The sequence below is a fragment of the Lepisosteus platostomus genome, chromosome 6 (assembly GCF_059453375.1).
Source record: "Lepisosteus platostomus isolate fLepPlt1 chromosome 6, fLepPlt1.hap1, whole genome shotgun sequence".
Lineage (NCBI taxonomy): Eukaryota > Metazoa > Chordata > Actinopteri > Semionotiformes > Lepisosteidae > Lepisosteus > Lepisosteus platostomus.
The window spans coordinates 26,424,639-26,452,484 of NC_142616.1; the positions used below are offsets into that span (position 1 = coordinate 26,424,639).

General features: G+C 36.2%; 1 protein-coding gene across 5 annotated transcripts; it reads right to left on the minus strand.

Moving 5' to 3' along the window:
• Positions 1-3,902: 3,902 nt before the first annotated feature.
• On the minus strand, positions 3,903-26,038 carry mki67 (marker of proliferation Ki-67). 5 transcript variants are annotated; one of them, XM_088635079.1, is made up of 17 exons: positions 25,754-26,036; positions 24,675-24,807; positions 24,276-24,357; positions 24,061-24,176; positions 23,552-23,624; positions 23,037-23,115; positions 18,486-19,619; positions 17,728-17,975; positions 16,217-17,372; positions 15,853-15,974; positions 14,762-14,933; positions 14,142-14,258; positions 12,014-13,056; positions 11,314-11,380; positions 10,089-10,241; positions 7,968-10,052; positions 3,903-6,698 (listed from the first exon to the last, which is right to left on the minus strand). In XM_088635079.1, the coding sequence occupies exons 2-17, from the start codon at positions 24,764-24,766 to the stop codon at positions 6,583-6,585; spliced, it is 6,855 nt and encodes a 2,284-aa protein (XP_088491205.1). In that variant the 5' UTR covers positions 24,767-24,807; positions 25,754-26,036; the 3' UTR covers positions 3,903-6,582. The 5 variants fall into 5 exon arrangements, with proteins under 5 accessions (XP_088491205.1, XP_088491202.1, XP_088491204.1 ...); XM_088635076.1 differs by having other exon boundaries at positions 3,903-6,695; positions 7,968-10,241; positions 25,754-26,038; XM_088635078.1 differs by having other exon boundaries at positions 7,968-10,241; positions 23,037-23,097; positions 25,754-26,035.
• Positions 26,039-27,846: the final 1,808 nt, after the last annotated feature.

Sequence of the window (27,846 nt, forward strand, 5' to 3'; positions counted from 1 at the left end):
AGAACCTTTAACAGTTGAGCCACTAGGAGGGCGTTGCATAGGACAACATTTGTCCAGATAGGAGAGCAGAATCTGAGGTGGTTGCTTGCAGGTTAAATACTGTGGCCCAGATGTTGCAGTTGTCTGGACTATGTTGTTTGCCAAATGTTTCCAGTACACCCAAGAGGTAGCACATACTGGAATTAGCTGAGAGCACCTGGGTTGAGTGGGATTTAGTCAGCCAGGGCATTTCCTGCTCTTCCACACAGCGATGCCATCTAGGAGGCACCTGCAAATGGCGGTCTTCCGAGCTCATGGCATGACTTCCGGCTCTGACAGGTGGACATGTCAGAGATGTGCAGAAATAGGTCTTTCTGGTCCAGGAATTGTAGCAGTAATTTGATAAATAAACTGTCATCAACTTAACCATCAGTTCAGATCGGGTATTGAGGAACTCGTGGCTGACGCAGTGGAACTTGATCATGCTGAAAAGTGGTTGAGCTTTTGACAGTTTCTTTTTATTGCAGTGTCTTGCTAAACCAGTTGCTGTGAATTTTCACTTGCACTAGAACAGGTTTTAATTATAGGTCCCCACCACTAACAAACATGCTCATAAACTGGGTCAGAAGATATGTTCTTTCAGAAATCTCTAGTTTTTTAGCAGTTCAGCTACAGACAGAATCGTTTCCATTGAAAGCTTGTCCTAAAATATCCCAGTTTCACTTGAAAGGCAAACAGCCCATAGCTAAAATAAAAGTTATATTAATGAGATGATCCAAAATGTGTCTCTAGAAATTTACTTTATAAGTTTCTGTTGTTCATAAACAGAAGAGGTACATTTAGACAATTCATGTACAGTAGCTCTATTAAAATGATCCCATTCTCCAAATTATTTGACCCATTTTATTATCGTGAAAGGATGTGTGGTGGTCTGCAAACAGCCAGCAAGCCTCACAATACACACAATCTACTTTAACTTTGGGGAGCAGCATAGTCATGTCCAATGTAAGTGTTGATACATATGGTGTAGTATACAATCTGCCACCCCTCTTGGAAAAGATGGAATGTGTTGGGTGACAGATTGAGCATGATTCAAAAAGCATCATGAGAAGACTGACTTTTTGAGCTTGGCAGTGAGACACTATGGATATTTTTGGAGCATACAGTGATTGCACAATGATATAACACATTCTGAAGAGCAGTTTGTTTTGTTGAATGCTTTCTAAAATCATGATGACTGCCTTAATTTGTTTTTGTCATAAACAGTGTGATGTAATAAGTTCTCCTTTCATGTTTCTAACAAACTACAGTAATTCTAACAAGTCAAAATGATTATTAATTCCAACTATATGCCTTATGTATTTGAGACAATAATACTGACTCCAAATTTAATCTACTGTTCCATATTTTAAATATTATTGTAGAATTAAGGATCATTTAATATAATCAGTTATTTAACTAAAATGTTTAAAACAAAAACAGTTCCTCTGCTTTGCGTACTATAAATGTTTTGCAATGGTTAGGCATTAGGTTATTATACTTGTAGTCTTACAATGACATTTTACATGAATACATATCATACTGAGTTGTCAGTTTTTGACCTATTGGTTCCATTCAAAAACTATCCATACAAAAGTGAACTGTACTGTACATAACCACTGATAAATTAATGGTTTAGTTACAGATATCACACCACAAGAAGAGTATATTATAATTGGCAAAAGTAATACAACTAAGAAAATATCAAATACTTAAGAGGCAAGGAGCCTGTCCATTACATACTCATTTTAAATCAGCATACTGTAGATCATGTTTACAGAATAAATTATATGCAATATTTTAGTCCCCTGTAACTGATAAATGGAGACAAACATGTCAAACTTTATATTTATTTATTTGAAGTGTTTAATACCGATGCCATTGTTTGTTCCCACAAAGAAGTTTATCTTTCTGGGAGAAAACGTGTTGGGATCTATTATTACACTAAATAATAGAAGTATAGCCTTTCTTTTTTTCCACTTGTTTGGCACTCCAGAGTACCAGGGAAAATTGAATCGAAAGCTTCAGTCATGGACAGAGCCTTCAGAGATTAGTCCTTTTTTCCTAATGCTATTATCTCCCTTTCCTGGTGTCTAGGATGCATAAATACCACAAAAAGTCATTCTAAGTACATTGTTCCTGATAATTATAGTCAGACTTCAAGATAAGTGCACTACGTGATGCAACATTCTAGTAGGATTTTTTTTCCCTTCTTTTCCTCTCTGTAAATCTAACTGCTCTCGAAAACCTGAACAATGGATACCCAAGACACCAGCACTTGGCATTTTGCCACGGACACAAGAGCTTTGATTTTTTTGTGTTTTGATAAGGCACAATCTGGACGCTTTTATCTTTGCTGTTATATTTAAAGATGACATTCTAGCCTGGCAGCCTCTCCTATTGTCTTGACCCTGATTATCTGCCAATGTTGTTGTTTAGCCCGAGTCGAAGGTTTTTAATGAAAGGTCTGCTCCCAATTTAAAGGTATTTATTGAAATGCAGAGTATCCAATACACTCCAGTGCAAGGAAAGAAAAAAAAACGAACGAGCTGGTTAATCAAAAGTTAATTGTATAATTTTAATGCAGATGAGGGCCACATGCATATGAATCCCTGCTCTGCAATTATTAAAAAAATACTATAGAAATGCGCTGGGGCACTGCGTCTTGTAAACAATCAGCTAAAGTTTAATTTGTGGTAAACAAAGTGAAGATACACCAGGGGTCTCCAAAGGAGAAACTAAGGTTAAATTAAATTTGGAAACATAAAGATACAAGCTGTTTTGTGTTTAAGCCATGCAATTAACCAAGTCCTTAATGAAGAAAATGCCAGTTGTGGGCAATATTCCTGGAAACAGTTCAGTACAGTTATAAGAAGAATATTATAAGCTGATAGCTTTTGGGGGACTTTAGGTTTATAAGAGGTGTTGAGAGCCAAACTAGGAATACAAGCCAGGTTATATAAGGGAGGAATGGCCATGAGGTTTGTGTTAAAATTAACTGGGGCACACTCATACTGTATCTGTTCAACAGGTAGGTTTAGAATAATTAAATTCCACTCTTACTGACAAAACCTTGTATACTCATTAACAACCAATATAAGGCATTTTGTCTCCTCTGAAGTCCACACATGAAGTTCAAAACAATGTTTAGCAAACTGTTAATGTTTTATTTTAATGCATCAAATGTTATATTTTTTTAGTCATCATTATGCACATTACAATAATAGACATTCAACATAAGATTCTTTAACAAAAATAAGAATTTTAGAATAATCAATGTGAGGAAGTTAGTAAAATGTAACTTTGCACACACCTCAGGTGCTGCTAATGTAAGCTGCCATTAATATTCTATGAAACCTTTCTCCACGATTAAGCCTGGCACCTTTAACTGATGATTCTACATTGTCCATATTAATTAACCACAGTATAAAAGTGGTTTACATATCCCGTAAGTAATTTGTCCTTACTAGTCTTTAATACTAGATAAATGACTACAGAATGCTCAAGGTGTCATTTAGTTACTTAATCCAAAAATGTTAACTTAAATCCATTTAGCAGCTGTATCCCTATTATCATTGTTTTAAATATTAACACAGAGCTTTAGAAAGAGAATATGTGAAAACAAAATGTCTTTGGTAAGAAAGGTGTATATATATATACCTTCAGGACAATAAAATTCTTACCATTAATAAAATAAAATTAAATTAATAAATTTGTCTCTGCATAATGAATGAAACCTAGAAGCATTTGGTTTTTAACTGTACACTGAAAATTTTCTCACCCCTCTCTATGACCCAAGCTCCTTTTCAGATAACTACTCACACTCGTTAGTCTTATTATGCACTGAAATAAGATAACTTACCAAATACATTCAGCTATGTGCAACTGGTGGAAAGAATTTTTAATCAAAAATAGAGCACACATTCAAACAGAAATTAGAAAAAGAACTTTAGTCGTCTCTCATCAGTGAAAACTGATTTCGTTATGTAAATTACAGCTATGAATATTAAACCACTGATGAAAGGTTTTTAATGAAGGAATCTTTTGTTTTGAAAATGCAAGAGTATATGCTTTAATTTCTTGCTAATTTACTGTTCTTTGATAATGTTCACATTCTCCCTAAAGTGACTTCTCTGATGGGCTTAGTAGTGTGCATACAACTCCCGACTAACAATACTGGTTTTGACAAGTCTTCCCCTGTGTGAATATAGATCATGATTCACAGCCCCTAATGCACAATTCTATTAGGGTGAATTTTGTCTATAGGGCTTTGCCTGAAATGAATTCTCATTTTAATGTTAGTCTCCTGCAGTTTTTAATTTTTAATCTCTAATATGAAATTACAAATTTTACAAACATCATTTGAAAAAGCCACTAGGAGAGTACTGAATGCCAAAGTTTACATATTGTCTAATTAGAACATTATGAAGAACAGCTTATCAACGTCAACCCAAAGATCATCAAAAAACCAATTACTAATATGAAAAAAATAAGACTGATTAACAACTTTACTATTACTGGTCACCTTTCTCTGCACTTCTACAATCCTTTTAAGAACAATTTAATAGGCTTAAACCACATAAAATATCTTTCTGTGCAACAAAATATAGTAGTGTTGAAATAAAAGATACCAAATTTATACTCACCTTCAACATTTAAGACAAAATGCTTTGATTTTTTTGCAAGTTTCAATTAAATAAGAGGCCTACATATAAGATATTTTACTTTCTTGACTTCAAAGTATAGGATAAAAAAGGGGTGAAATAACATTACAATAAGGTACAAACACATTTTAATACAAAACCAACAAAAACAGTGCTAAGCTTGAAATGGTCTTTTAAAGATACTTAAGAGAGCACACCCTTCCAAAGATAACATTATTTAGTTAATATAAAAAAATGTATAATGTAATCATCCACCATTATTATACACGAACCCAAGTGTTATTTAAAAGATCCAAATGTTTCAAATGTTTATACACTACATGTATCTTGCCTTCAGAAGGTGACAAACTAGATTGAATGGAGCTGGATTCAAAGTAAGCATATTATCTTCCTGGACAAGCACCTAAGAGCAAATTGTGCAATATCAAAACTCATCTGTAAATGAAAACATATGTATAGGTCTATATTTCATGTATGTCTGAAGTTTTGCATTTTGATAAATTGTGAATTTAACGCAAAGGGCAATACATAACGCTGCTGTTAAAAACATGACATTGAAGAATGGCAGATCATTTTATCCACTTTATTTTTGAAGACCAGCCTGCTCGGGTGACTACATACAAGTATTGTGTGAATATCCATCTGTTCTGTATTTGTGAAATTATTTTTATGTATTGTTTTAAGAATATGCTATACTGAACAAAAATGAAAGTTTGTGATAACACTTTCACAACTTGGTCAAGAATTCCCAGGTGACCTTAAATACATCTAGCTTTCACACTACAAAATGCTGAAGATCACAACCTTTTGTAGCAGATAAATGGTCTTAGCAAATTTAATTTGATTAAAATCTTTTTATGACTAGGTCATCAGTGGTAACTAACTTCAAATGAAGCAAACTTTACTTGAAGCCACATCAAGCACTAACAAATTAATGTGTGAAAGAACACAAATGAACACATTGGTATTTTGTTATGGAAACAAACTTAGCTAGATGAAACACCAAATGGCTCATTTACAAAGTTTAAAAATGTTATTTATTTATCATCTTTACTACTGTACTGCTTTATGATGGATTACTGGAGGTAGGATATGGTTCATGATGGGATGGTTTTTCGTCACTCTGTGCATTAGCTTAAATAGAAAACAACCAATGAAAAATGTCTTTAACAATTCTGAATTTTAAGTGTTTCCAAAGCTCATACAGATAAAATAAGAATGCAATGTCCACAAAACTGTTCAGACTAAGCACAAAACTACTTCAAACTACTACTAAAATGATCCCAAAAGCCATCCAAAAAATTAATAATGTAAATCATTTCTTGTACAAGTCTCTAAGGAACTATTTTAAATAAAAGTTCCATACATTTCACTGAATTGCTTAATATATTGATAGTATTCACATGTGATAAGAAGTTATTGACGGCATTGCAGGGAATGATCTGAAATTATGATCCAAGTCAAAAGTTGGTCTGTACAATTAGAGAGCACTATTACTAACATTTGCGACCTAAACAAGATTAAGCAACAGTATGAAATTAACAAAAAGCTACAAAATTTATTTTATAATGGTAGAAAATGACATTTCTGAAAATGTTTAAAATACATAATCTTAAATTTCATTAGACATCTTAAGTATAACAAAATAAGTTTCTGCATTTTATAAAGTTCTGTAGGAAACCCCTAGACTTAAGCAAATATTGTATGCTCAACTGCATAAAACATTGCAAATATACAAAAATACCTTGTCCTGGCACAAAGCCCAAAGAAAAGACAGGAGACAACATTAAAAAAAATCTATTAAAATTGAAAATTGCATTTACAGCTCAAGAACGATTAAGCAGACAGTTTACAAAACTGCAAAAAATTAAATCCGAAATATATACAAAAAGTCCTTAAATTATTTTCTCCTTGTACGCCTGACAGTCTTGGCTTCAGCTTGTTTTACATTCTCCACCTTTTTTTGTAACCCGGCTCTTCTTCCTCGTATTGTACTTTCAGCAACATCCACATCTGCTAATAAAAGAGATAAAGGAATATAAGTAAAAAAGCATTTCCAAACAAATTTCCACACAGTAGTCTTATATGGCCTAAATAACTACTCCCATTTCCAACAAGCTGAAACCTGAATATCTGAATATTTTATGTAAAGTACAGCTATCAAGACAGGGTTAATTTTATATCTGAAATGAATTGTAGCTATAATGATAAAATGAAAATATGTATGTTTTAGGGAAAATAAAACATACTGATTTTAAATATTAAACAGTTCTGGCATCATTTTAATCCATGATTGACCAGGATATACCCAAATGACTGTTACATTAACACAAATATACCCAATTATCAAGTTAATTAGATAAAGGCAATATGGGATTTAATCTACTAAATTCTATATCTTATGTAAGCCAAGAAAGTATGCACAAAACTCATCATTACCTCCATGTCAAGAGAGCATTGTTTTTGTGCCATAAGCATGTTGCAGACTACAAAAAGTCCCTTTTTAACAAAAGTCCTTTTTAACAAAGAATGAGTGGATTTGTGATGTAGATGTGCACAACTAACTGTTGTGGACAAAAGACCAATCAACAGGAAGGTCCATGGGTTTGATCATCTGAGCAGGTGTCTACACGATAAAGTACTGACTTCTTTCTTGAGATATGTGAAATGATTTCTGTTGACTGTCTACTTTTCAGATTCAAATCCCTTTGAACATTTGTGGAAGAAAATGGAATAACGTATGCTTTCTTGAACAAGCTATCTACAACCTAATAAAGTGTACACTTGCAGCTCACAACAATGGCCGTATCCTTTACTGGCATGTCACTTTTGACAGCACCCAGCCATAAACATTATAACACACCCCACGTCTGGAAGCATGTCCCCCAAATCAAAGTGCATAGTGAAAGATACAAAAAATTCATACGGTGCAGTAGTTCTGTAAATGCTAACCTGTATAATGAAGTTACCAATGTATATCCATAAAACAATGAATCTGCTATGAAAATATCTTTCTGATTAGTTTGTTGCAGGTGTTAAGTGAAACTTTTTTTTATCTCAGTACATATTAAGGAATCAATAATGATGAAAGTACATCAGTTTAAATATAAAATACAATTGGTTTTATAGGCATAGTTTTCCATGCATTAACTTGAAAGTTTTCATTTATCACTGGGAGAAGCAATTCAAGGCAAACAATCACTAGCTGCAACCCTTTCAACTCCTATACTTATTTAAATATGTGCAGCTGGCATGTAGTACATTTCCTCATGAGCCAATACTTACTTTTACATTCTTTGACTGCTGCATTATCTGCTTTAGCTGCACGCCGCCCTCTGGTTATCCTGGGTAAATCACCTGGGTTTCCGACTCCTACCGGCGTCTTTAGCTTTCCAGCAAGTTTCAGTGTAATTTCTTTGGGCTGAGCCTCCCTTTCTTCTACAATCTGATCTTTAACATTTTTTTTGGCCATTGTTTCATTATGCTGTGCTGACAGTTTTGTCACCCTTCCTTTTTTTTCAGGCACAGCACAGATCTCTTGAGTTTGGACAGGGATGGATGAAATACTAGACTTTGTCATCCTACTTCTGGTCTTCTTTGGAGGGACCCCCATATCTGAAGCTTCAGATAATGACTCTTCTGCGATTGCTTTAGCAACCTGTTCACTGGTCAGTTTTCTTTTTATTCCTCTTTTTTTAACAGAATCAAGATCTCCATTTGTAATGTCAGATTTAGCCATGTGCCTTCGTGATGCTCTTACTTGTCTTTCAGAAGATGTTTTATCTGAATGTTTCTGGTCTAGATTTCCATCTGCCTGGTCAGGAGTTAACTCTGAGGCGGTCAAAGAATCAGTGGAAAAACTGGCTATCTCCACCTCGCCAGGTTGGATTTTGGTAGATAATTTTGTGTTTGGCTTCCTGCCTCTGCAAGACTTTCCTTTACTTGGAGTTACTGTTAATACAGAATTCCAACTTACATTTTTCTTTGGATAAATCCTTTTCATTTCATCTTTTTGGAATTTATTTTCCCCCTCACTTTCCAACTTGTTGTCAGAAATCAAGTTTTCCTGGACAGGTCCATTTTTGTGGGATGTAGATTCAGCAATATTGTGCAATGCTTCCTTGTTTGTTTGAGTGGTAGCCCTTCGTTTTCTCCCTCTTGCATTTTGCATATTTGGAACCGAAGATTCTGCAGAGTCCACCGAGTCACTCACTGAGGAAGATGAAATGGCCGAAGAGGATACTTCTGAAACAGCCTTTTCTTTGGATGGCTGTGCTGCAACTGTTTTAAGTTTCTTCACAGAGGCTGAAGTTTCTGTTTTGTCTATATCATTTGATGTCTTCTTAGCCTTGCTAGACTGCATCACTGTCCTTGTCTGATCTTTATCATGCACAAAACCACCTGCCTTCCTCCCTCTTCCAGATTTCTTGTTTGTTGAACCAGTCATCTCAACCTCAGTCTTTTCAGAAAGACTTTCAGTTGAAGTGCTGGTTTCAGTTTTAGATATGTTCTCTACTCCACTGGATTTAAAATCTTGATTTAAAATCGCTTTACTCTTTCTTCCTCTTCTACCTCTCTTTACAGGAGCTGGGGAAGCAGTTACCAGTATTTCATTAGCATCTACAGTGTTATTACAACCTAAACGTTTCAGTGTTGGCGGTGTCACCAAGGTTTCAGCAAGGCTTTTTTCAGAATGCATCAGTTTGATTTCTTCTACGTCCTCCAGATTTTGTTTAGCTTTCCCCCCCCTTCGAGATTTTCTTACCGGAACAGGGGATGAAGCCTTCTCTACAGCTGTAGTACTTGTCCCTTCACGTCTTATTGCTGAGGGAGATGTAGCCCCTACTTTTTGAGTCTGTTCAGTACTTTTATTAGACTTCCTACCTCTTGTAGAAATTTTAACAGGAGCAGAGGAGGTGGTAGTTGCTTTGTCAGCACAGTTTGTAATTTCACATGTTCTTAATTCAGAGGTCTTCATAATACCTACCAAAAGATTTTCAAGAGAAGCTTCTTTTGAGGTTTGATGACAGACATTCTGTTTCGGCTTCCTCCCTCTTGATTTCTTATCAGAGGTTTCGACTTTTCCTGTGATTTTACGACGACAGGGCCTCTTTCCAGGAACCCGAGACATCTGAATGTCTTCTAAATTGCTTGCATCCGTGTGTTCAACTTCAATCACATTTTCACTTTCCGATCTAAGGGCACCTGAAGCATGCTGATCAACCTTTTCTGCATTTTTGTTCTCTTTAGATACAAAAGGGTTTTTTTCAGAAGGATCTTCTACTGACACTTCAGCCCGATCAACAGTTATTTTCCTTCCTCTTTTTGATGTCTTAGGAGAAAATAATGCAGCCTTATTTTCCATGATATCATGAGGTGAACTCTTTGATTCAGCAGTGTTAAGTCCACTTCCTGCCAGCTTTTCATTAGGAGCTTCTAGATTTTGCCGTGGTTTCCTTCCCCTTCTAAGCTTTTTGGGTGACAAAGGCACAGATATTTCAGTGGGTCTATCCTCTTGAAGCTCCTCACAGTTAATTTTAGCAGGCGGTTCTTTTGTTTCTGTAAAATAAACAGCTTAATGTAAGATGCAGAGTCATGTTTTTTTAAAGACTCAGATAAATTCCTTCAATAATATATATGAAACAGTAACAGAAAATGTGGAGATTCTAATTTAAGTGGTTTGTTGCAGAACCACATATATTCGACAAAGTTAATTTTGGAAGCATGGTTGCACAGTGGTTAGTATTTCTGCTTCATAGTGCTGGGGCCCTGGGTTACATTCAAGACCTGGGTGTTTTCTCCCCGTGTTTGTGTGGGTCTCATTCGGCTTCTGGCAAAACTGGCCCTGGTGTCTGTGTCTGTCTGTCTACCCTGTGATGGACTTGCATTCAAGGTGAACCCCGTCTTTAACCTGCTGCTTGCTAGAATAGGTTCCAGCACCCCCACGACTCTGAATTGAAAGAGGCAATTAGAATTTGGATGGATGAAAGTACACTTCTAATTATGCCAGAAGCCTGCAAGTAAAAACAGCTCATTCAGGTTACGAGACTTTGTACACCCCCTTCTAGACAAAGTTCAGAAATACTTTAAAGAGAATACTGTTACCATCTGTAGATACGTTAAGAAAATTAATCCATGGAAAGATGTCTTTCTGCATTTCATTTCTTATAAATTTTTTTTTACTCAGAAATGGTTATGTCCTCGTGACTCAAAACATACTTCACTGATGTAACCATCCCAAACGTGGGTATATACTGTATACACAATAGAAATGGGGGTTGGGCACAATGTTGTGATATAATTGACCACCACAAAACCGTTTGGAAATGGACAGTACGCAACTTCTTCAGGTATTTTTTGAAAAGCGGCTTCTATTGAGCGACATCTTTTAAAAATAGTACCAATGCTATACATAACATCTACTATACATAACAGTCAAATAAAAGCTCTTTAGGGACACTGTATCAAAGTAGTCTGGCAGTGAAAGAACTGAAGAAAGATTTTCAGCAGAAATATCAGACTCAATATTGATGTTCTTCATCCACCACTTTTTATAAATGAGAAATTAAATAATTGCAGTGAAAATGAAGGAAAGGCCAGTAAAAAGTTTAAAAACAGCTTCAATACTCACCAACACCTCCCTCTGCAAGTCTCCCTGAAGTTTTGCCTTCTTTAGGAGAAAGGACTTGTTCCAATATCTAAAAAAAAAGTACAAGACAAAAATGTAATTTTTATAAAGATAAATTATGTCCAGCAGTAGAAAATAAACAGAAGCTTAAAACAGTATTCATCCTTCAATTTCTTACACAAAAACAGATCTCTATTGCATTAAATACACATATTTACACAACAGCCTGTGTTCAGAGCTTATTTTCATTTATTCAAAGCAACCAGAAATGTCAGAAGTCATTAGCAAATGTATGCTTTTTACGTTTGTAAAACCATCAGCAATATATTGTCAACCATGGATTACATCATTTAAGAAAGCAATACCCAAAATGTAGATACTGCATCAACTGCTGACCAATGTTGACCTATGTAAAAGAATACAAGGTAGAGATACTGGGTGGAAAATAATCACAGTATAAATACAAGGAAAAAAAAGCAATTCAGAAATTTAAGTAATATCTACTAAGCAGTAATGAGAAAACTGCCCAGATTATGGAAAAGTTAAATATTTTATATGGTTTGAAACCGTGTCAGGACTCAAGCCATGACAAATTCAAAATCTGTAATGACTTTGAAACATAGTTAACATAGTTAAAGAATAGCAAAACAGCCTCATATGGACCCAAATACTACATAATTATTCAAACCCTGCATATACTTGCCTTTGCTTTAGATGGTTCCCCTGCTCTACCAAAGTCTGCATCACGGTCAGTGTTTTGCAATGGCTCTTGCATAAGTTCTGGTAGCCCTGTGAAGTCCTCAACTGGGATACTTCTTTGCTTAGGGGACTTTACAAGTCTGCGGATACCAAAATCATGCTCAACAGGCTCGCCCTTTTGCTTAGGGGTGCGCAACAATCGTTTTACGCCGACCATGTCTTCAACAGGCTCGCCCTTTTGCTTAGGGGTACGCAACAATCGTTTTACGCCGACCATGTCTTCAACAGGCTCGCCCTTTTGCTTTGGGGTGCGCAACAATCGTTTTACGCCGACCATGTCTTCAACAGGCTCGCCCTTTAGCTTAGGGGTGCGCAACAATCGTTTTACGGCAACCATGTCTTCAACAGGCTCGCCTTTTAGCTTAGGGGTGCGCAACAATCGTTTTACGGCAACCATGTCTTCAACAGGCTCGCCCTTTTGCTTAGGAGTACCTAACGATCTTTTCAGGCAAACTATATCATCCACTGGGACTCCCTTCACTTTTGGCATTTTCATCATTTTTTGCACTCCAGCTATGTCCTCCACTGGTTCACTCTTCTGTCTGGGTGTCTTAAATAGTCTCTTCACTCCAACAAGATCTTCAACTACAGCTGATTTTGGCATTCTGGGAGTCTTCAGTAGCCTTTTGAGACCTCTTAGATCTTCAACCTGTTTTGTCTTCTCTTTTGGAGTTTTCATTATTCTCTTAACTCCTGTTAAAGGCATCAACGGCTCTGTCTTCTGGCTGGGTGTTCTAGTCCTTTTTGGTCTTGTGGCTTTTTCACCGCTTTCTAAAGGAAGCGTTTCTACATGCTCAACCCTTTCCTTAGGAGTTGTCACTAAATCCTGAACAGACACATCACAGAAGGACAGCTTCTCATGATAAGTCTCAATACTAACTAAACTACAATCCTTTTCTTGTTGAAGAAGACGAGAAACAGCATCCTTGTTGTACCTTCCTCGCTTAATGGTACTAGTAGGACTTAAAGGGGAGACAACCATTTCACCTGTAAAAAGAACAGACTAATAAATCCACAAAAACACTGACAATATTGTAAATGTGCAGATTAGTAACAGGAATGGCACGAATTGTAAACATTTAAACTTCCACTACTGTAACTAACCACAAACTAATGAAACCTTTGCTTAGGGGACTTTACAAGTCTGCCAATACCAAATTCACGCCTCACCCTTTTGCTTTGGGGCGCGCATCAGTCTTTTTATGCCAAACATGTCTTCAACAGGCTATTAAATCCAAGCTAAAAATATCTAAATGCCTGCACTGATAGAGAGTAATATGCAAAAGACATTTTAAAATAAACCGAGGCCTTGCATTTGTTAATTACCAGCACGAACAACAGTCATACTCGGATAAAAACATTACACCTACACACTGCATGTCGGGCTTCTGCAAGCAGCAAGTCCTGTAAAACCCAATTCTTCTGCAGGACCACTCTCAGCTCACACTAAGATCTGGGAATTGTTCCAGGGATACCAATAGAAGTCTACTGCACAATCCTCAACCTTTAGTCTGCCCCAAGCAAAACAGCAACACAAACATCATAGACTGACGTATTGGATAATGTGCTGCTTAAAATCTAAAAATATTATATGGTCATCTTGATAGCATTGCAGTGTAGCCATATGTCCAGAAAACATGCGGGGCATGCTTATTTACACCTCCAATATCCCATTAAAAAAATCCAAGAAAAATGTTACTTTTTTGGAAGTATAATGGAAGCATCTAATGCAGAATCTTAAGCAAAGCTTCAAATTTCACAACTCATTCAATGATGTTGTTTGTTTTCATTTCATTGGGTGGTGTATAAATTAAGATGGCAGGCACTGAATCAATTTGGTTTATAACCACTCATCCACTAGTCATACTGGACTTAAATTACTTGTTGTGAATACTAAGCATTCTTGCATATACAACCTAATTTCTGGAGGTTTTTTTTTTACCATAATGACTGACATTTTCTTTAAAATAATCTCGAACTTCACAGAATCACCAGTCATAAAAAAACCACAGTCTAGCCCAGCCTTCCTTAGCCAAACCTGAATTCATACATTACTGGCTACAATGATATACCTGTCTCTTCAGGGGTAGTCATAACAGATGCTTCTTTCAAAGGTGAAGAACAGGCACCAGATTTCCCAGTTTGCTTTGGTAGGTCATTCACAGGTGTGCTGAACATTTCTGCAATTCCTGTAAACAAATTCATTTTGTAGTAATTAAATTTTGATCCCAGAGATCTGATTTTATACCACTGCAAACTTATTAAGAATAACAGTACAGATGCTTTTTACAATGCTTTAATTAAATTAATGATTTATTATCATCCTTCAAAATGCAAACATAAGCCTTCAAGATAAAAAAAATCACAAGCCTCTTCAGTGGATTTTTAAAAATAACCAGGTAATTCTTGCATGGGTAAATTGCTTTTCCACTTCATCTTGAAATTTAAATTACTCCATATGAACTTAAATTTAACTGAATACATATCAAATTTAAATTTAACTTCAGATTAAGTATTTTTTTTAGTACCAAAGAACATTCTAAAACCCACATAAAATGCTTAAATAACTTTTATGTATAATGCCAAAATTCTTTCTAAAGGGATATAAATGGTATTTATGATGTGGAATATGTAATAACAGTTAACACTGAAGTTGGAGTGCTAATTGGGGTTTCTTAAAATGTTACCAAACCTGTTAAATTCTCATTCATTTCCATGGTCTTTTTCATCAGTGCAGTGTTCTGAACCAGCTTTGGAACACACCCAGCTTGCTGCACAGTTTTAGTATGAGCTCTTCCAATGACAATAGTAACTGGAGAATCTGCATGTCCTGTACTAAAATGTTGTATCTTCTGAGCAGGAGTCTAAAAAAACATTTTAATATTGAAACATTAAAGTTATGGTTCATTTAGCCAACATTATTCAAACTGAAGCAATTATAATCCGAAATTTATAAATGTAAAAAAAAAAAACTTGTTAATCTCATGATGGTACTGGGTATTTATGAACACAAACCTTTGGTCTAGCCAAAAATCATACGTGAACCTACAATTCTTACAAGAATGTAGGGCTGCAATAATGGCTGCGTTTTTTTATTATGGCAAAAATGTTCCTACAGACATAGGAATTACAACAATCTTAAATGTAACTATGTACAAATCCAACATGTGTTTGGTTGGGAATCTATTGTTTTTAATAAGGAAGACTATGAAAGTCAAATATACCATTTTCCATCTTGTGTGGCCATCTTGTGCAAGTGCCCTCTCTGCATTCAGTATAATAAATTGACAGCCCTTCATTTCACTTTTAACAAGTGCCAGCAACCACCTTACTGCTGCCACTAGTTGGACTAGTCTTTGCTCCTCCAATTATTCTGAATGAAAAAGGTTAAGGAACTATCTTACTAAAGTACCATAACACAATTTGTTTCCCAAAAGAAAGCAGAGGCATTGTTCTAGATGTTTGTAGTTTGTCATGCACACAACCAACTACTTTTTATCTTAATGACAGTTTACACTAAATTTGCAGCAAAGGTATTCTGTGTCCTGTTCATCCACAAATGTATTGTAATTGCATCACACACACAAGTAAACCCAGTAAGCATCTCTTTCAATGTCTTTTATACAGAGCATTTAATTCTTTTTATACAGATTTGAGCAAGATTTTTTTTTAATTCAGCCCTTCTCTGCGACACTAGTTGTCAGATACTAAACCATCAAGAAAACTAAATATTTTTCACAAACATCCACACAACTGAAGTTTGAGATAACCATGTAACTTTACCTTTGGTGTCTGTGCTGGAACTTTCTTCATGGTTCTACCTTTCACTCTGCGTTTCTTACCAGGAATGCCCACCTGGCATTTAGCAGCACCATGCTTTACAATATCAGCCCAGGAATGCGTAACTAAAACACAGAAAAAATGGGAACAGAAAAGATTGTATATCCTGAATGTCTGCACTTTTACACCAGATTTCACTAAATTTTGTTCCTATTTCACTTGCAAACTATTCTGGGTGTATGTTACATCAACCAAGAACTTCAATCAATGTACAGTGAGTGCCACTAATAAAATGTTAGTGAAAGATACATCTTGACATCCATGACAAATTAAGACTGCATTCACATTTCATCCTTTAAATTTTTACCTTTTAAATTAGCTTTAGAAGCTCCGCTTCGTCTTGAGCGAACAGCATCAAGCACTGCACTCTTTCTTCGGAAGCTGGAAGATTTCTTTGATGTGGATCTCATACTTTTCCTTCTTGGTTCAACTTTAGGTGTTACTATGCTACTCAACTGTTCAGAAACAATGCTTTCAGCTACATTCTCTTTCTGATCAGCAACAGGTGAAGGAGTGCTGATGCGCGAAACAGAGAAGCGGCCTCTTACTGTTGGAGTTTTGCTCGGTGATGAAGCTGTCGAAGACTTTCTAGGAGGGGTTGGCGTTTTAACATAACCTGCAGACAACTCTACAGAAAGATTGGTCTTGCAAGCACCAGTTAGAGATTCTGTGCTATGATGGACATTTGCTGCTGAATGCATTTTCCCAGTACTACGTAGAGTCTTCTTGCTCTGTGTGGTGTCAAGTGAACAGTTAGCTGGGGAGGGTGTCTTCACAGCACCACTACCAGATCTCCTACCATGAGGTGTGCTGGCTACAGAGTCTGCAAGAGAGAGAGAGCGTGCTGTAGAAGCAGCAGGAGTGCCTGAACTGCATAAAGAGCTGTCAAGGGAGCTGGCTATGGCAGGACTAGAGACAGCTCTCTCATGAGGTGTGCTGGCTGCCTTTCTAGATGAAGAAGGGGTCTTGGAAAAAGAGGGTGAGTGAATATCACCAGATACATGGCCATGAGGCATGTTGGCAATAACAGCAGACATTTGTTCAGTAGCAGGAGAGCGAGACCGTCTCTTAGGCGAGGGAGTCTTGGACAAAGAACTTGGTGGGAAGGCTGAACTTGCTGCATTTGTGAGGGACTTCCTGCCACGTGGGCTACCCACAGACTGGGCCGGTGAAAGAGACTTTGAAACAGACAGAGCAGGGGAGGCAGATTTCATGCGCCGTGTTGAGATAGACTCAGGAGCAACAGTCTGTAGTGAAGAAAGGCAATCAGATTTCGAAGGTGTTCCAGTATCTAATTCTGTGGACTTTTTAGCAGGTGTAGGCTTTTTTCTTGGACTCTGAGATTTTCTTGGACTCTGAGATTTTCTTGGACTCTGAGATTTTCTTGGACTCTGAGATTTTCTTGGACTCTGAGATTTTCTTGGACTCTGTTTTTTCAAACGTATTTTTTCTTCATTTAACTCCTGTAAAAAACATTAAGTTAATAAAATTTAGTGAAATAATTATACAGCCTGGTGATGATGCAAGATTTCTGAAACTGAGTATCTTTTAATATTCTAGTTCGTACAGTATTATAGCTGTATTTCACCTGCTTACTATCTTACACAAAAATAAGATGGGTGTTACACAATGGTTGAATGTTCTTTGAACATCCCAAAACTGAGGATGAAAACAGGAATGGAAGAGAAAAGCAGCTACAACAATTAATAATTCTGCAACATCTGAGAACATTTCTGTAAAGTCAGCACTTTTATGTTAAAAATAGGTGAACAACAACAACAATTATCTTGGAAAGGAATTCTAGAAAGAGAAACCTACCTTAATCAAAGGTTTCACAACACAAACTGTAGATGCCCTCCTCAAAGCAGGTTGTTTGCTGCCAAAGGAATGTCCACGTCTCAGTGGTGTGGCCCCTTTCCGCAAAGGGGAATTTGGAGGCAGGCGTTTGTCAAAAAGTTCCGGACTCAAGTGGCCACCAAAGGATACCCTTTTTCTTTTCAGGGGTGGCCCTAATGATTTCTCCTCGGATCCTCCACTCTTGCGCTTCTTGCTAGATGTTCGATTATCTAAACAGAAAACATTCACAAAACCTTTTATACTTTTCTCCTTAATACTGATATAATTTAGTAATGTCAATGGTAAGTGACATGGTGTTTGAAGACAATAGGGCCTTTGCTGCTAAGTTGGGCTCGGCAGTGCAGTTGCAAAGGTTTTATTACAGTATTCCTGAGCGACATTTTCTTTTTATATGTACTATCTGGATCAGAACTAAGTTGTAAGAAGAAGTACCAAACCTTCATATATGAAGTACAATCATGTTGGAATATTACACAAGGGAAAGCCACATGAATTCTGGATTGGCAACATTTTCCAATGAAATCTCAAGTACATAAAACATACTTTACAATGAACGCACCTGTGTTTCTTTTTACATCTGACAGTTTAATCAGAAAAAACAAACATGTATCAAAAAAGCAACTATTCTAAAAAACCCATAGTATAAAGTCTACTTAAGTTTCAGAAAGATATGGAACACTATTTTTGATAAAAATCAAAGCAAAACAAAATGGACATACCTGTGATCACCGCTAACTTTTTCCCACTAGATGGAGCTGCTGGTTCAATTTCAATTGTATCTTGGGGTTGCTGTATTTTTCCAGATGACTTCCTTGGAGATTTGCGAGCTGAACCTCTAGGCGATACTCTTAATTGTGGTGCATTCTGGATGATTTCAGGGCTGTTTTGGTTTGGTACTTCTGCTGCCTTGTTTCTCCTTTGATTTTTGGGGGATACAGAACGCAGAGATACAGCTGGTGCAGTTTCATTTTGTGTACTTTTTCTTCCTTTGGGCATTTTCGGTTCTTCTAAATTACCAAACTCTTCTTTTATTTTATTTTCAGGAGTAATAATTTGTCTAACCACTTCTTCAGCATTAAGACACCTTTGAGGAGTACCTGGTTTTAATTTCTTTTGAGAAACACAAATGGTCTTCTCCTCTAATTTGTTCGGTATGTCAGCCAACTTTGCAGGAGTCTGGATATGGCGACTTTTTCTTGGACTTTTTTCATCAATGGAGGACCCTGTGAAAGGCATGAAAGAACCCTTCTGCATCTCTACAGCTGTTTCATCTTTGTTTTTTAGTGAAGCCTCAATACTGGCAACAATATCTGATGTTTCAGATGTCAGTTTTCTACTCTTCCGAGTAGATTTAGGTGTCCTTCCATTTAAACTTTCTGCAGATACAATACTTATTCCACTGGAATCTGCAGGATTTGTTTCCCTTTCAGCCAGCGTATCACTACCAACAAATGGCTGTGTGTTTCTAGCTGGGGTCTTTTCGTTAGTACTTTCATGTAACGGGGCACATTTAGCATTTAACTCCTCATTAATTTCAGATTTACCCACAGGATTATCCATTTCTATCACTTTGGTGTCCATACTTTCCTTTGATTCACATCCTGACAATGGTATCTTTGGATCTGCACATCCGGATACCTTCCATGGTGATCTTTCAGATTTCTTAGAACTTCTCCTATTACGGGGTAAAATATTTTGCTTGACCATTTCATAAAGCTCAGAAAATGGAGAATTTTTTGTCTTATTTTCAGTCGGATTGTGTTCCTTTGCTCCCAAATCAGCATTTTCACTCTCCTGATCTTTAGAAGGTTCACATCCAGTGTCCTGGTCCTCTTTTAAATCAAAAGAAGCATCTGTAAAAGAAAAAAAAAACACTATTACACTACAAACATTTTAAGAACAGTGTATAAAAATGAAATCTGATAACTATGTGGAAAGCACAGGAGCTGAAAGCTAACCATCATGGTCTCTACAACCATTTACTATATTAAAATTAAAATCCAATTCAATCAACTTTTGAAAATAGGCTAAGCTAGTTTACTGGTATAGTATAATATTTTGCCCTTTCTTAACCTAGGTAATGTCTCAATCCATTATTCATCTTCTAACTCCATGCCTTAACATCCTACGGGACTCTAAATCGTACATGTAATACCCTTAATGTTTTTAATTCACAGATTGGTAAGTGGCAACCAGATGGTAGCACTTCATGTCATGTTAAAACATCAATTGACGACAATGCTTTTCAACACTCTTAAATCAAGACTAACATTTCTAGCTAAACCTAAAGATACATGTACACTTGCAGTAGAACATTTTGAAAAAATCTACGTAGAGAAAAAGATCCCAATAACATTTGATTTTTTTATAAAACCAATGAACTAATGAAAATAAAATAGGAAGACTAACTACAACAATATTAACATATATTGAGTATTTTTTTCTATGTGTTTTTGAAAATAATGGAACTCTTCAGTTGGCTTTTATACCCCATTTGGTGAGAGTTAAATCAGAGCTCAGCCCACACTCAAGGAGCACTCAATTTTTAGGGGATCAGTGTGCACACCAAATTAGCAAACCAGAGGTTTGAAAAGGTGAGTGTTTCACGTAAGGGGGCACCAATGTAGTTTCCCCCTCATCAACATGAAAGAAATTTCACTACAGTTCACAAAAACAAAAAAAGAGAGCTAGTTGACATCCAGTCCTCTGTAACTCATTTAAGATATTAGCATTTTTCATACTCAGGCGAGTGCCATCTCAAGTAAAACTTGCTGTATATAATCAATGAATCACTTTGAATAGCTTAATATGTACACAATTTGAGACAGTAATGATAAATTCACAAGTCACTAAGAATTTCTAATTCTATTTTGACATTGCTATTACAATTCATGACAAAGATGGGTAAAGTACCCTAATCTAAAAGTTCAATGAGATATGCGATGGTCTTTATAAAGAAGACGGACAACTAAAATGCCACAAATCAACACATACAAAAATTCCTAGGTGAATAATTGCTAGACTATCAAAGCAGAATCTAATGAGAAGCAACTCCAAACTGATGCAGTTGTTTCTCCACAGCTCCAAAGCCAGAACTGTTTATAACAGTTCCAAGTATGAAGTTTCCCATACTCCTTCAGGAGGGTTAAAGTAGTGAAGCCAATTAAATTTAAACCACATTACTTGGGAAGTGGGAGGAAACAAAAGCACCTGGATTAGAAAAAAAGAAAACTAAAATATTTTGGGCAACTGGACGATCACTGGAGGTTAAAAATATGTCAATTATGCAAAAGTGAAATCTTTCATCATTTAAATAAACAAAGAACCATCATCCCTTCAGTGCATCAAATGGTATTTAGAAACCTAAGGGCCTTTAGTTCCTAAATAGCAATGTGTAAAGGTTTGTTGAAAAAAAAAAATTCTATACTACCCAGTCAACAAAGCAATTACTTTGCTGGTCCAAAAAACAGTGAAAAATCAGTTTGCAAAGGTGTAATAGTGTCTGAAAACTTTAGTGAAATGTAGCTAAGATCCCCCTCCACATCATGCAAGTTTCACATGCTGAACATTATACATTACTGTAAAAGCAGTCACCATCTGTTGGCAAGTGTAAAATCTTGTTCTACAAACCGATGAACTTGGACAAACAGTATAAGTTGCAATGTCTGATTAAGATCTTCGCAAATACAGCTATCATTTAGGAGGATTTGCTGGTCTACAGAGATCTGCATGGAGTACTGGCTCACAGAAGGACATGATGGAAGACCCAATACTCCATATTTAGTACTTTTTTAGAATTGTATAATCTTAGCATGCCCAGAGGGGTTGGGCAGCCAGTTGACCTTGGACCCCTAGAGGTTTTTATACTCCTTACAGAGGAGTTTTTGTTTCCTCTCCTCCGTTGTCTTCTGGCTTTTTCTTTTTCTGTAATTTAATGTCATGTATTTTCACACAGCTTTGTCAAGTGCCTTGGGGCAACCTTGTGAAAGGCGCTATATAAAAATAAATTGAAGATCACCCAAGCAAGACACTAAGTAATTAAAATGAGTTAACAGAACCATGTAAATGCAGTAAAAGATATTGTTACAGCTTTAGGTGACTCAGAAGTGTCTCTCAGTATACCTAGGTAAGTTGTGGATTAATAATTAGCAAGGAGCAGCACAGAAAGAGACAATATAACATCACAAGGAGGAGAGAGGGAGTGGAGGAAGAAACAAGGAGAAGCAGGGGGAAGAGAGAGGAGTCCAGAGGAGTTGGGACTTGCAAGCTTGCACCAGGCAAGAGCCCCTACTTCTTGATTATCCAAACCAAACCTTTGCATTTGAACCTTATTAGAGTGTGTGATTCTGCTTTTAGGGAACTTGGGTTTTCTGGGTAAAAGATACCTGTTAGAAATGTCTTTCCTGATTAGTGTGCATATTATGAATAGGGATATAGGCTCTCATTTATTTTGTGGCATCTGGGGTGCAGAGAAAGATTTAACTGCAGGTTGCATTGTATTTAGTTAGAAGGCAGCTCATCTCTTGTGAGGCCTCTGCAGGCATATCAAGAGTTTAGTGCTTAGTTGCAGCCTGGGGTTTTCTGGGTGACCAGAATGTTAGGCCTCTGAAACGCCTGGTCAATAAAAACTGTATATAATGTAACTGTGTTGTATGTTTTGCGTAGTTTATTGTAATAAATATTTGTTTTAACCAAGTGTGCCTGGATTACTCCTCTTAACAAAGCTGTGCCAGAGAATAAAGAATTCACATGCCCCTGGTTACCAGCTTTGGGTACATCGTTAGAAATCACGTACAAGCTGGGGCTTATGAATAATTATTTCTCTGATTGACTCGGTCAATTCCTGATTTTCACCAGTTTCTTAACAGTACAAAATGGGTTAACCTTACATGGAGCAAACTTTGCCACCTTTCAATGAACAAGATTTCTAGAGGAGAAGCAAAAGCGGATTGGTATTAAAAACTAAAGTTGAATTCAATAATTACACTGGAACAGCATCAATAATATGATTTGGTTTGTATCAAGGAACCAGGCTGCTGTAAACTTTGAAAAGCTTGCTTTTCATTGCTGACAAAGGAGGTCAAACAAATTCCAGAGATCTGAAATTTGAGAGAAAACCAAGAAATGCAATCAACAGTTATGCTATTAAGCAAGACCTTACTCTTTGAATTATATTTTCACTGACTGCTTTTTTTTGGACGAGAAAAGAAGTGTGTAAAAGCCAAAAAAAGATATAGTAATAGGGGAGTTGTTCAGTTAATTTTTCAAACCTGAAGTTATCTGTGCTGACGTTCTTCTATTTCCAGAAGACAAACGACCTGCATCTTTCACCTGCTGAACATGAAGCACCTGTAAATTTATCATGCAACAAATTGAAAAACAAATGTTAAATTTTAGGATATCCCAATATTTACAGGGCACATTATAGACCAGGAAAAGGACTAATATCAATTAATAGGACTATACTAATATACAACTAGTCCCTCATGTTTTCCTTTTTATATTTTATGCAGACACAACAAACAGTGTGCATCACTGGGGCAACACAAACTATCACTAAGTTTTTTTCATTGCCATATAACTGTTTTATGTCACATTGCTTTAAAAGGGCACTACACACTAAGTGTGAACGACATTTTAAATGTTAAAGCATACTGCGCACATATTTCTAGCCAAACTGTCATCTTCCTAAAACATGGTCACCATCTTAGCTGAAACAACATATATTGCCTCTTAAGAAAATTGCACTAACAAGGAATTATATAGTAAATAGAATAGTAAATACCTGAAGCTTTTCATTTTTTTCTACTGCAGACTGATTCCTCTTTTTAGGAGTTTGTTCTGGTGGATACTCAAACCTGAAGTTTAAAAAAAGTAGTGTCAGCAAAAAAGAAAACTGAAGATACTATTAAGTACATTAGGACTTACAGGAGTTTTTAGTTTTACAAATGTTTATTATAGTATTTCTAACCATAAAACAAGAAAGGAATAATACCAATTTTATCAGATACAAGTATTTTCTTCTCAGTTGGATATTGCAGACAGATAACTTGAGGATCTACATCTCCAAAACACCATTTTCATTTTTATAATACAAACAAAAGGTAAATTGTATGCTATTTCCTGTATTTTTGTCTCTTCTCATCTGATATGACCTTAGAAACGTTTAAAAAAAAAACAAGTGACATGTTAAAAGTCACATTAGGATTTTTTCCCCATTAAATCTGTAGACACCAGTAACAAAAACAAGGGTTTGATTTCAGACTTTGCATCAGTTTCAGAAAAGACACTTACCTAAAGGAACGATCAATAATTGTGATCAGATCTCCATGCTTTAGAAGTGCCGACTGTTTTACTGCTTCGCCATTTAAAAGCGTGGGATTAACCGTACTCAGATTTATCACAATGACCTGAAACAAAGAAAAACATTTCAATCATAACAGGCAGATATTTCAGTAGCTTTTACAAAAACTTCAAATTACATTACCTTCAAAAATTCATCTACTTACTTCTTTATTTTCGTTCACTTCAACTTTACAATGTTCTTTAGAGACCTGAGGCAGCTGAATCCGAATATCACAATCTGGTTTCCTAATTTGAAAAGATAAAGCACCAAATGGTTTTCAATGTCCTCAGTAAAACACATGAAAGTCATTTTGCCTGTACGGACAGAGCCGGAGCAGAGCAAGGTTTTAAAATGGGCAATGGGAGATAGCTTTAAAATAAAAGTTCTACACATTATGCTAAGCACAAGATTTCCAACTGTATTCCTCCTTCTGAGCATCAGACAACAACCTCAAGACAGTTACCCATGTTTCGCAATTTTTCGCTTTACTACACCTTCAGTAACTCGGGGCGCATTTTTGCCATCTGTAACGTAGGGGGATCTTTCAGAAAAGAAAACTCACCTTCCAAACAAGCAGGAGGACGCAGTGAGCGGAAACTCGGTCCCGTCTGCCCCACTCCTCTTGATAACCACTATCTTCCCATGCAGCGGCATCGTCACCTGCACAACTCTCGCCCACAAAGCACGAAAAAGAGCTGGGAAAATAAACAGCTCTGCTTTAATACTTTCTTCGAGGTTACGACATACACCACACATCAAAGTTCAGAATTTTAAGCTTATAAAAAAAGTGCCCAGGTACAGTAGTAGTTCGCTGATGCAAACCACGTGTAACAGTCAGCCCATCTCTCGGCGCTCTCTGCCAGGACGGAAAGAGCCGAGTTTCTGTGCAGCGTCCCTCTCTGCTCCGAGTCACGATTCTGAACCGATACTCTGCTTTCTCCCTTACTGACATCTCTTATTCGGAAGATCGGCTCTTCCAACAGATCAGGCCATGAACGGCATTCAAGCATCTATTCGTCGTTTAACTAGCTGATTCGATAAAGCAAATATGCAATAGAATAGTAAAATAAAGACAACAGCAATCAAGCCAGTTCAGCCAATCTAATGGGCCACCACTGCGCTGCCTTACACAGAACAGATAGCTACTAAGAGACTATTCCCGATGTGCCATGAACACAAAAAATACATACGCGGTTTAGATTACAAGAAAGCACTGAATTTGGATAAAGATATCGCCCATAACACAGACAAGATCGGCGTTAGACACCTAACCAAACCGATACATATGCTTGTTTCATGAAGCTTTTGGTGACAACTGTTATTTTGCTTCCTAAAAACAATCACTATTGGGTATAAGTCCGGCACTTCTAAGTATATGATCAGAATAATATCGGAACTTGATCTCCAGTTTTCTACATACGGAAACATTAAAAAGCAAACAATCTAAAACTTAAACATGCACTACATTTCACAAAAGCTTATCCATATTCTCAAACGAAATAGTTTTTCAACTTTAAGTCCTTTTACAAAAAGTAATCGAAATTGGCGGGCAACTTCAGTTTAAACGAGCTACATTTCTAGAAATATATATCGCAACCAGCAATATCAGTGAAAAGTACTTAAAAGGGATCAACGTCATACCTGTCAAATGTTGAAAGGAGTTTTAAGATGTCTTCTTGTCCATTAAAAGTTGGAAAATAAAATGGTTTTAAAAATTAAAATCCAAAATAAAACCCGATGTGTTCTACAACACGTCTCTACACGCTAGGTTCCTTGAATAAAATCTTACCGCGCATTACAGTAGGCGCACTAGTTCCACAACCTTTGTTTACCCTAACTGTATCCCTGCGCGGTCTAAAATAAAAGTCCAAATGCAAGATTAAGCATGACATTTAATATAAACATAGATTTACTCCCCCGAAACCTGCACAAAATAAATTATTTTGTACTAATCGCCTCCTACTTGGCTTCACTTTAATAATTATCTGATGAAAATCCGAGGGACTATTTTCTAGCAGTTGTGGGTTAAGAGTAGTTGGCGAGTAGCCGCCCCTTATTTGAAAAAGTTTTGAAATTCCGCGCGAAGGATTCTTATTGGCTGTCAGGCATCTTATTGCGCGGGTTCACACAGAGCGAGATAAGAAAGTTTTAACGGACAGGTCAGGTGGCCTATTGGCGGTGACGAGAGGAGGGGTTTAAACAAAAACAAATATAGAATAAGTAAAGGTTATTTGGAGGGTGGTGAAAATGTTTTTGTCATATATTTTTTAATTGCAAATGTTGTTAGAAATGTGCACAAAGCATCTTGCTATATACTCATAGTACTGATTTTATTTTTGCTATTTTAAACAGGAATGTCATTTTACCCGAGGGTTCTATAAAAAATGTTACTCTAGAAAGCTTTCAGTTTCCCCCAACCCCCCCACTGTTAAATTACACGATATAGTGCATATGTGTTGATAATACGATTACAATATTCTTGCATGTATAGTAATGTTAATTTTTAAAGAAATATAGGTGTGTATGTTGACAGAAGATAAGCAAGAACGTATTTAAGGCAAATAACATTTTATTAAGGCACTTGTGCACAATGCCATTTGTAAATGTATTGGAGAATATAGAATTACAATCAGGTAAACCGAGGAGATACCGAGCTTCGTAACTTTCTGAATTTGTAACTAAAGCTAGTTACATATTCTGCAGACACATGTTAATGAATGAAAAATTAATCATTTACAAGAAAGTAATCTATTATTCATGTCCGTTGTTTTTTTTCATTTTTTGTTAAATATCCATTTTCGTTTCCTGGAAAAATCTCCTGTCTCTGCTTTTGACTGAAAAGATAAAAAAAAAAATCAGCACTAATTAGTGTACACAGAATTACAAAGGAGCATTTTAAATAATCGAAGAACAACTGATTTTAATGCATACAAGTATTTTTTTATTACGGTAAGTACATTAAGGTCTATAATGCACGCACAGATAAGTAGTCATGTAATGATACAACATTATTTTTATCCCATCCCTATCTTCTGTACTTAGTGTAAAGTACGTACTTACTAAGTCATAAGGGCTGAACACATACTGAGGACTGGGCTCCTTAGAAAAGCGTACTAAATCTTCTCTATCCAACATCTGAAAAAGATTATACATGGTTTTTAAAAATTAAGTTTAGCACAAATTCCTTCGATTGATCATTAATAATCTACAGTTTTAATTGCTTCCTGTAATTGAGAAAATACTTTTTTAGCATGCTTTTGCATGAAGTTGTAGAAGTCAGACATATTTATAATAATTATTTTTAAGACGTTTACTTAGCCTATTGGAACTATTCTATACTAGGGGTTCCCAACTGTGGTCGTGGGAGACCCACAACTACTGACTTTAATTCCACTTGGGGTTTTTACTTCGCTAAATCCTTAACTGACCTACAGTAACAAGGTGCAACGTTTGTAAGGTTTTTTTTCTTCTCAAAAGTTGGAGATCTTAAAGTTCTCATGAAATTCAGTAATTAAAAGGAAACCTTAATCAAGTTTAGGAACTGAAAATAATTAGAACTGTAACAATAGTAATGTGGTGGTATTTTAAAATAATAATAATAAACTTTATTTTTTATAGCGCCTTTAAAGGTGGCTTCTCAAAGCGCTTTACAGAGTGACAACAGCAACAACAACAATAAAAAACACACAAGATAAACACAATGAAAATACACAGAGGAGACAGTAGATGGTGGT

Excerpts from the sequence above, each read along its gene's own strand:
- mki67 (XM_088635075.1), bottom strand. The coding sequence starts at position 24,766 with ATGCCGCTGCATGGGAAGATAGTGGTTATCAAGAGGAGTGGGGCAGAC. Across the intron at positions 23,625-24,060 it reads ATTATTGATCGTTCCTTTAG|GTTTGAGTATCCACCAGAAC; the intron begins GTAAGTGTCTTT and ends TTTAAACTTCAG. Across the intron at positions 17,373-17,727 it reads TTGTGAAACCTTTGATTAAG|GAGTTAAATGAAGAAAAAAT; the intron begins GTAGGTTTCTCT and ends TGTTTTTTACAG.